This window comes from Sinocyclocheilus anshuiensis, unplaced genomic scaffold, assembly GCF_001515605.1.
Source record: "Sinocyclocheilus anshuiensis isolate Anshui unplaced genomic scaffold, SAMN03320099.WGS_v1.1 scaffold552, whole genome shotgun sequence".
NCBI classification, from domain to species: domain Eukaryota; kingdom Metazoa; phylum Chordata; class Actinopteri; order Cypriniformes; family Cyprinidae; genus Sinocyclocheilus; species Sinocyclocheilus anshuiensis.
In genome coordinates, this window is record NW_015554362.1 from 1,863,674 (window position 1) to 1,874,286 (window position 10,613).

General features: G+C 36.4%; 1 protein-coding gene across 2 annotated transcripts in view; it reads left to right on the top strand.

The window, feature by feature from the left end:
• The first annotated feature begins 7,362 nt into the window (after nucleotides 1–7,362).
• LOC107671401 (uncharacterized protein C2orf47, mitochondrial) overlaps nucleotides 7,363–10,613 on the top strand; it is a 7,964-nt gene continuing 4,713 nt past the window's right edge. The window contains exons 1-5 of one of the 2 annotated variants that reach the window (XM_016464316.1): nucleotides 7,363–7,840; nucleotides 8,547–8,618; nucleotides 8,704–8,830; nucleotides 9,598–9,739; nucleotides 9,824–9,887. In XM_016464316.1, coding sequence (XP_016319802.1) covers nucleotides 7,457–7,840; nucleotides 8,547–8,618; nucleotides 8,704–8,830; nucleotides 9,598–9,739; nucleotides 9,824–9,848 — 750 coding nt within the window. In that variant the 5' untranslated portion in view covers nucleotides 7,363–7,456 and the 3' untranslated portion in view covers nucleotides 9,849–9,887. Of the gene's footprint in view, nucleotides 7,841–8,546; nucleotides 8,619–8,703; nucleotides 8,831–9,597; nucleotides 9,740–9,823; nucleotides 9,888–10,613 lie in introns of those variants that run through there. The other variant, XM_016464315.1, reaches the window with a different exon arrangement.

Sequence of the window (10,613 nt, forward strand, 5' to 3'; positions counted from 1 at the left end):
ACTTCTGTGAGATACTGTATATATATATATATATATATGAAAATATTATTTCATGATTATGCATTATAGAATATGCATTATCATTCTAAAAGCTCATTTCAAAATTACCGTAAAACTTAATTGCTGCACTGCTAGTGTCACCTGACAACTGTTGACTTTTTTTCAAACAGGTTTCCAAAACATTTCCACCCCGACTCACTCATTGTTACAGTTAGGGTTGGTCAGAATCCTCAAACATAATTTCTGTACTCCTAATCACTAAAAGAAGGCATGTGCCGACTATAGATGTTTACCAAAATTAATCCTACATAATTATACATAATACAAAATTAAGTATATTTTACAATTTATGAATTTATTATTATTATTATTCTTTACTTATCGTGTCATATCACATAGCATTCATTTAACTGCATAAGTTTAAAACTTCTGCATTACGTAACGGCACCAGGCAACTGTTGACTGTTTTCAAACAGGTTTCCAAACATTTCCACCCCAAACTCACTTATCGGTTGAGTCATAATCACTGCACTGGAGTGGTCAGAATGCTTAAATACTAGGGCTGGAAACTAGGACAATAAATCGATGCATCGCGAATCGAGAAATCATTCTGCATTGATTCTGAGATTTTCCAAAGACATCGCGATTCTCTCTTGAATCGATTCTGAGCTTAGTTTTTAACAGCAGATGGCACTGCGTGCTTTAGAAATAGCTGTATTCTGCTTGCTTCCAGTTCCTTACACACGCACCATTTGAACCTAAAATAATCATTCATAAAGTTCGAAAAGGTTGAAGCGAATTACAAGGATGTTCCCAGTAGGCTGTGTTGACATTAATCTTGCATCATAAAAGCATAAAAGCCGATGTGCAAGTACATTTAACCACTTACATTACTCAGCCGAACGCACAAGCACTCTTCTTCGTCAGCATTTGAGTGAGCGGTTAAAAACTAGCCTAGAGCGTCATCAGCTGTTAAAAACTAAGCTCAGAATCGATTCGAGAGAATCACGATGCATTCAGAAAATCTCAGACTCGATCCACGAATATTTTAGGAAGTAAAAGTATATATATATATATATATATATATATACGAAGTACGAATATACGAAGTATATTTTACAATTAAAGAATGTATTATTATGCTTTATTTATTGCATCCTATCTTAAAGCATTCATGTAAGGTAACTACATAAGTTTAAAACTTTATTTCTGCGCTACTAACGTCACCAAACAACTGTTGACTATTTTCAAACAGGTTTCCCCAAACTCACTCATTCAAGTCAATGTTACTGGTCAGGTTTAAATAGTCAGGCTTAAATATTGTCTCTGTATATTAAACTGAGATACATCTTAAATATTACTAGTGTGACCACACGTTTAGTAAGACACGTTACGAGCATGCCACAATTTCTGTTGTGCAACATAATTTCTGTGCTCTCAATCACTACAAGAAGCCATGTGCCGACTATAGATGTTTACCAAACTGAATATTATTTAATAAAGTATTTTGCTATTTCTGAATTTATTATTATGCTTTATTCATTGCATCCTATCTTAAAGCATTCATGTAGGGTAACTGCATAAGTTTAAAACTTTATTTCTGCACTACTAACGTCACTAGACAAATGTTGACTGTTTTCAAACAGGTTTCCCCAAACTCACTCATTAGTAGAGTCAATGTTACTGGTCAGGGTGCTCAAATAATGTCTCCCCATATTAATCGGAGAAAAAATAATTACTTTAACATCTTAATTCTGTCTAGTGCGACCACAAATTTAGCAAGACATGTTACATGCCACATTTTCCATTATGCAACATAATTTCTGTTCTCTTAATCACTAGAAGAAGGCACGTGCCGACTAGAGATGTTTACCAAAACGCAATCTCCCACACGAGCCAACTCACTCAGTGCACGTTCCCCATCGGTGATATCACAGCCAGGTGAGGACATACAGCGTGGTTCCTTCACCCTCAAAAACATCAGAGCGTGGCCTAGTTTCTGCAAGCAGTGTTTGTCGTCGATGTAATCTTCACACAGGGGCTGCGTTCGACTGCCATTCTGCAAATGCACAGACAGAGAAAGACCACACAGACGAACCGGGCTGAACATTTACGCTTCGCATACGAGATTACATCGGCCTCACCCACGCTCCCCCACTGTGAACTTGCATGCCCAAAGCCAAAGCTAAGGGGACGCATTAAAGACACTTTGGCTGAGATTCAGGTAGCAGCATTATTCTGCATCTTGGAAGCCGGGGTGCTATTATTAAACTGCCACATGCAGGAAACTCGACGCAGGCAAACGTGCATCACCCTATATTATTGTACACAATGCTGATGCCACAAACCCAGTTTTAGTTCCTGCCGTGCTCGGTTGTGCATCTTTTGTTGCACCTTACCTCAATTCCCATATTTCTGACAGTCATATCTGAACACCTGATGCGCAACTTTGGCAGCGAGTTGAATACGAGATCATCAGTGCAGCTTTGTTTCAATATACTGGCCTACAAATGCAAAGGGAATCCAAGACGCAAAGAATATCTGGGTAACAGTAGGTCATTGGTAAACCTAACACACAAACGACTCATTAAAACACGCCAGATGCACATTTCTAAACCTCAAGCAGAAATAACACACTTAAAGCTCAATGCAAAGTCATAGGAGAATATTAAGAAATTTCACAAAAAAATTTTTTTTGTCATTTCTGAAGAAAAGATGTAAATAAACTATTATGAACAATCAATCTTTTTTATATTCCAAAGAACCATATACAGATCTCAACAATAAGGATTTGTACTTGCCCTGCCAATTTTTCCCACATTTTTCATACAAAAAAATAAAAAAAAAGATTATTTAAAATTATAAATAAAAAAATAAAAAAACTTTTTTACTCTACACACAACCATCTACACAGTACAACAGATCTCAACAAAAATGTTTTGGACTTGCCTAATTTTTCCAAAATTTTTTCACCAAAACAAACTTATGCTTTTTTAAGTAACATTCTATATGCACTAAGCAGTATAAGTTTTCTTCACAGATAAAAGAACCATGTACAAAGCTCATCAATACATATTTTTTTCTGCTGGCCTAGATTTGTACTTGCCCTGCAAATTTTTCCACTTTCCTCACCACAACAAAATTACAAAATATGTTGCTAAAAATCATATTATGCAGTATAAGTTTTCTTTCCTTAAAAGAAAAAAAAAACTATTTAAGACAAACCCCATTTTTATTCCCCAAAGAAGCATATACAGAGCCCAACAACAAGGATATTTTTCTGCTAGTCTGGATTTGTACTTGTCCTGCCAATTTTCCACAATTTTTTCACCAAAACAAAATTATGCTTTTTTAGCAACATATTCTATACGCAGTACACGTTTTCATTACTGAAAAGATAAGCATTCAGCAATAAGGACTAGTCTGGATTTGCCCTGCCAATTTTTGCACTGGCCTCACCAAAACAAAATTATGCTTTTTTTTTAGCAACATATTCTATATGAAGTTTTCTCCACTGAAAAACAATTGTACAAAATGTAAGAGCATGAAAGTTATGAAAACATACACTTACAAAATTTCAGTGAAACCTCATCTGTAACCAATTAGATAATGTTAACTTGATGAAATCAACAGAATTTGATCACGCACAACGCTATTTTTATGCTTGCAAGACATGGAAATACATGCACAGAAGATGGGAAAGTTCTAAGGGGTTTGCGATACGACATAGGCCGGATTAAATCTCACATTCTCTTAAACACTCTCACAACCCACTAGGACAGAAATGTAACTGAGTGCAAAAAAAAACATTATGTATATTATTTTCAGCAATCAATCACCAGGCCCTTGAGTACAGGGAACTGGGGGTGCCATGCAGTGGGCAGCCCGTACGGTGTGCCATGCGCTAATGGGCAAAACCCAGAGCGGGACGCCTCTAATCAGCCAGGCTGGGAGGGATCAAGACTGATTTTTGCCACAGGGCATTTAGCGTTCCTGAAGAGGCACGGATGGGCTGGTGGGAGGGGGGTATTGTCTGCCACGGCTGTGCGTTATAGGATTGAGCTCAAGTTTCCTTTGTGCGTCGATTTTTGTTGAGGGATTATGTTCTTTGAGTGAGTTGTGCGGGCAGGGGGACGGAGCGGAGGCGGTGCGGTGGAGGGAGGGCGAGGGGAGCCCAAGTCTTTGTCCCGAGAGAGGAGAGGGAGAGAGGATGTACAGGGAGAAAAGAAAGGCATAGCTCAATGAAGCGAGCATCTGTGTTATAACGTCATTGGGCTAGATGTCAAGCAAGTCATGTAACCAGCCATGTAACAATTCAAAATCAATTTACCTCCCAAGAAGGAGCTGATCTCAAAGGCACTCGAGAAGCCCCATCTGTGTTAATCGCTCTGGAAAGTTTCAAAATTATTCTTCTTTTCTGGCTTTGACACTTGAACCTGTGTGCAAAGTCTGAGACTTATGGGATATTTTTATTCAGATTTAGGTTCAAATTTAGATTAATGTCTAGCTGCTTTGGACATTTTTGCCATTTTAAATGGCATTTAAAAAGTCTAAATATCCCATGCAGGCTCTCAATTAATATAAGCCGCATGCATTTGCAGTTTAAAATAGTTTTCAATGAAGTACAGCAGGACATGTCAACTTTTCAAAAGTATTTCATTTCAGCTAGGCATCTAGATTAAAAGTGCACAACAGACACTGGACATTAAATACTAGGTAAATGCAATATTTTTGCACCACGCATGTTTTTGGCGTTCCCAACTTGTTAAAGCATCACATTTGCATCTGATAACCAACATATAGCGCATCATTTGCATGCCTGAAAGTACACTTGAGTAACCGTAATTACACGTGACACCAATTACTCTGTTACTTTGTATTAAATTATAATGGAAAATTCCACTAGAGAATTGGAGCCTAATTGCATCTTAATTTGCATAATTTTGCATATTAATCACATCTCAGATGAATAATAAATTTCAGCAGATTTTTTAATTTATGCATAGATACAAAAACAAGAAAAAAATAATCCGTTGGGGGGGAAATCAGAAACTATTACTTTGGCATTTGCACTGATTCTCTCATTATCCAGCGTCAACGTAAAGTTAGTGTGTCACTCATACCGTGGTAACATATTCATACACATATCTCTCATATTTTTGTGTACAAACCAGAAAAAGTGAGGTTTTATTCACCAAAAAATGCCTTTGTACGATAACAACATACAGTACCATATCTCAAGTAAAAATACAACACTATTCATGCATAAATGTTACTGGCATTAATATGCAAACTGATGACGAGAGTGTCATAGCAGAAACTGGAAACAGGTTTTTCAATTATGCCTTTTTGCATTTATTATTTGCTTTTTGTTCACCGCAATCAAGACTATTTCTGTCTTGCAAGTCCAAACTAAAATCCAGATGACAAGTGTAAAAACAGCATGCAGAAGGTTACGAGTGAATACAACTTTTTCTTCTTTGCTATTTATTATTGGAGGCACTGTTATCTGAGTTTCTTTCCGCTATAAAATCACGCCCTAAAGTTTGTAATCACTCAGGCGAAGTAATTAATTGAAATCGGAACTGCTGCAAGATTTTTATTATTCTGTTCATTCAAGCCACAGATGTAAAAGCATTTCAGACTGACAGAGATAATTACTATAATGCATCTTAGAAAGGTTTCCGTATCTGAGCGCAAATTCAATAATGATGAGCTGCAATAGCAATTATTTATCAATAAAAATAGTCACAGAATTTAAAGGGGCGGGTAAATCGTGCAGGTGTCTGCAGTCTTGGTGTTTATGCCTCAACCCTGAATGAATAATCATCATTTTCAAAAGAAAACACAGATAGCAGGCAAATACAAAAGCTTATGACCTGTAATCAGCGGAAACAGCAGGAATTTAATGATGTTTTGCTCTGCTGATCACATTTAAGCTTCTGAAACAATGATGTTGTGCACCTGTGAGGTGTGTTTGGGTGATGCCGCTAGCTTTCTGAGAAGGGGGCACATTTTAAAGCGGCTTGCCCACCTGTGTCACTCATTTGCATTAGATGATTCAACAGGAACACTTGCCTAACCTGCTCAAATCTCTCTTTATTCAATAGTTCATTCATCATTGCTCAGTACGTATATTATACAGTACATACATGTTCATATTCATGCAGATGGAAGGAAAACGCAAAAAGAAGTTTGCTATGTTAAATGAGAAAACAACAGATAGAGAGAACGGAGCTAGTAGTCCCAAAGGTTTTACTTCAGCTGTGAGTTAAAAGTTTCAAATGTCAATCAAATTAAAATTCCAATATCATCCTATTTTTGTAAAGCACACTAGACTGTACTGTGTTCTCAGGACAGGTGCATTTTTTTTTTTAATAAATCCAAGGTCGAGGCAAGTTTCACATGTGTTTTAAAATGTTAGAGATGTGTGCATTTAAAAAAATAGAATTTTTGTTGGTAACGATTTGCTATAATAAAGCAGGCTATAATTGCAGGTTCCATTGTGACAACATGCCCCATCAGTTGATAACGGTTGAAATGTTCAGTAGCATTTTTGTAGTCAAGATATATGTATGTATTTACATTTATTGCCATATCAGCTTCACTGGCTATTACATGGCAGATACAGATTACACATTCAACAATATAATAATTCAACTTAGACAATAAAGGGCAAGATTTTATTCTATAAAAGTTTCTTCAAATGTACTTGTGAGAAAAATTGCAAAATGATTTGTGGGTCCATCATACAAAATAAGATAGCATTACTGTAGTCAGGACCTTGTGTCTATGCATAAAATGACATAGCAAAAAAAATAGCTGTTCTGAGTGAAGAAAAAAAAATATTGTTATATTTTCTGATAGTCTAATTTTAGGGAACTGACTTCATATATGCACTAAAAATCGCCAAAACACCAGTCGAGTCACTGAGCAAAACACAAGCATAGAAAGAATGTAGTGAAGAAAACACATAGCGTGACATCTGAACGCGAATACAGAGATCTGTAAAGACATTCAGACATTTTAAGTGCGCCTTTAGTGTCCAGATAAGTTATATTGTCAAACCTAAGGCGATTCGGGTGAACAAAAAAAGGACATTCTGGTCAACATTGTGGATATTCACTTTAAACGAAAACTTGCACTGTATAATTATATGTATAACTTATCATAATAAATGCTACTTACATTGTAAGGCCATCCATCTGCATCATCATGCCATCCAGCATCTGTGCGTCACGGGTGGCACGAGAGTGCGCATGGGAAACACGGGTCTTTGCCTCCATCTACTGGAGAAATGACACAAATGCTGAGAAACCAAAAGCATTATGGGTACAGGGTGGGTTAGTTCCGTAAGGGTGCCGGAAGCAGCACTGAGGACGGTGCGTCTGTCATTTACGAGTTTTACAGTAACCAGATCGGCATTGCGCAATTACAAAAGAAATGCGCATTCGTGATGCAACGATTCACGTCTTTGGCTGTATGTGGGGAACTCGCATTCTTGACCAGTCCTTGGAAGAGGAGTATTGTGTCACTTAAACACGATACCCACAGCCAACCATGGTGGCATCAACGCGTGCGCCCTCATGCCAGCTGCGTGACCTCTCCAAAGCGCGCGTGGCATCACCTGCGCAGACCGTCTGCGCCGTGTGCTCGCCAGCACTGCAGACATTATAGTAAAGATGCGGACAGGGACACTAAGGACACTGAGCATCCTGGCATCACAGTGGTGGGGACCCCGGATCCCATCACGTGGATCAGGAATAAGATTATCTTGTTTTTAATTGAACTGTATTTTGGCTTGAAGTTCAGTGTGGAGTTTGAGAGTGGTGTGAAACAGGTTGGTATGATATGGGCTCAAAAGTGGCTCATTAAGGGGAAACTCCTAAAAATCATTTTATATGCTACTACTATGACTAAAAAGGAAAAAAAGAGAGATGTACGAAATAAAAAATATTACTATATCACGAATAAGTGACAAAAACCACAACAAAAGTACTAAAACTTTTACTAAAATTAAAATTAAAACTAATTTTCATTTAGTTTAATGTATTAAAATAATTTAGTTAAACAACTATAGACAGTAAAAACAATTTATAAAAATGACAAAAACCACAAAATCGTTAAAACTTTCAAATTAAAATGGAAAATATACAAATAAAAAATATATTTTATTTCTGCTAGTTGCCAAAACAATATTTCTAATTTAAACTTAATGTACTAATATATATACATATAGACATTAACACAAAAAAATACTAAAACATTAACTACATTTAAAATGAAAACAGAAAAAATAATTCAAAATATGAATGAAAAAACGAATTATAATAGTGAATAACAATTATGTGGCAGCTACATATACATAAATAATTCCATTTAATTACAGCTAATGAGATTTCACAGCAAAAGCGTTTCAGAAATTAAATGAATGCTTATTTTGCATGCTGATTACTCAATTTTGGTTAAATGCAGCCTGGCAGATATATCTGTTTATCACTAATAAAGCACTAAATTGTGATTATGACTGACATCTCTCTCCATAGGCGGCAGTCCATGTGTCTAGTATGCTCTCCAAAGGCAAGTTTGATGAATTGAGAAGTGTGATGTCAAAAGAGGTTGGTTGATTACAGTAAATTACTGGTTTGGCAAACATTTTAAGTCATATAAGACCTATAAAACACTTTTTTGTGCTGTTTACAGGCTGTTGACAGTGTCAGAAAGCAGTGTAAAACTCTGTCAGAGGCCCAACAAAGACATCTTGCGATTTCCCTTGATGACATTATATTTCTGCTGCCTGAGGATGTGTCTGTATTCTTTGACCAGAGCAGTGAGTCTGTTCATTCCTGTTATGCAGAATATTTTGAAATCTATAACTTTTTAAAAATGCGCTCGTGTTGTAATTTAAGGGATTTCTAAAGATAAAGCAGACTTCCAGAAATATTCTCTCTGGTTAAATGCAGACACTTCAAAGATTAACCATAACTTTATCAACACAATGGCAAGAAATGATTAACCATAACTTCAAAGGAACCTATAAGAATGGAAATACTGGGCTAAACTGAGCCATTTGAGAATTTAAAGGTCACATTTTTATTTTTTAAAAACTATTGTTATTTTGAAACTTTACATTTTTGATGTAATAATTATGTCAGACAGTATGAAATGCTGAGAGACAAACCAACTAATATAAATATAAAATCGATTGATAATACTCACTGATGTTTGTGCTGTTGTTTTCCCTCGAAAGTGATGTCACTTCCTTCAGGATGATGTCATTAAGAACTGGCTTTTGTTAAAGAAATATTAACAAAATATTTGTTAATATTGATAATATTCAGGGGGATGCCTGAAATATTTCCTCATAAATGGCCAGATTGTTATGTTAGAAGTTAGTAGTAAAATAATTTAAATTTCACCTTATGTTCATTTAATTATGATACTGTTTTTATGATTTTTCTATATATTTTCATATATAGGAAAATGAAAATATACTACAAAGAAGGAATGACCCAGTAAGCCCAACATTAGATCAGTGTGGCAGATCCTAATGGACCAGCAGTCAGACGTGGAATTGAACATGTCTTGTTCTCCTAGGCAGAAAGTTTCTTTACATCACGATGAGGCTTTGGTATCTGTCCAGCGCAGACGTACCTGAGGACCCAGAGAGCTCCCACATCTTCAAGATGGACATAACTGAAGATGGTCCTCAAAAGAAGATCATCACAGCTGTGTACGAGTAAGTGTGCTGTGACAGAATACAAGAACTATTTCATTATAAAATGTTGTTATATTATTATAAAATATTACATACTTTTAACAGAGTTCCCACACCTTGGTTAACTTAAAATTCAAGGACCTTTCAAGGATTTTCCAGGTCAAATACCCTCAAATTCAAGGACTTAATGTGGGGACACATTTCAAGTGAGATCAAGGTTACACCGTGTTACCTTGTAAGATACATTGTTACAGTTTTCATGTGTCAAACACAACTATGTGAGAAAAAAAAAAGCTTTTTTTTTTTTCTTCATTTATTTTTGGCCATATGACAGAGATCTGATATTCTATTTGTCGTATTTCTGTTTTGCATAAAACTGAAGAATATTCGGTACATCCTATACTGTATTCTAAAATGATCTGATATTAACTTTTGCATGGATTTTATTGAAAAGAGCTTAGGCTCATGTAACCAGAAGTTTTAAAGGGGTCCTACTTTGCTCTTTTACAAAGTCTTGATTTTGGTTTGGGGGTGTACTAGAACATGCTCTCATGCTTGGTGGTTCGAAAAACGCATTATTTTTCACATAATTTACATTATTAAAATACCTTTCTCCCCAGCCTGGCACAAACGGCTCGATTAGTTCCGGCTTTGATGAAGGTCCGCCTTCCGAAAAACAAAATGTGTTGTGATTGGTTAGCTGTCCCAGTGCGTTGTGATTGGCGAACAGCTTAGACGGTGTTTCATTACTGCCAAGCCCTTTGCTCCGTCTTTCAACAAAAGCTTTTGGGCGAATCCGGCACTTTACTCCCTGGTGTTGTGGAAGCTGTCCTCAGTAAAATGCGCAGCACACAATAGCAAATTGGGGTTATAATGCTCAGGAACAGAGTTAAAA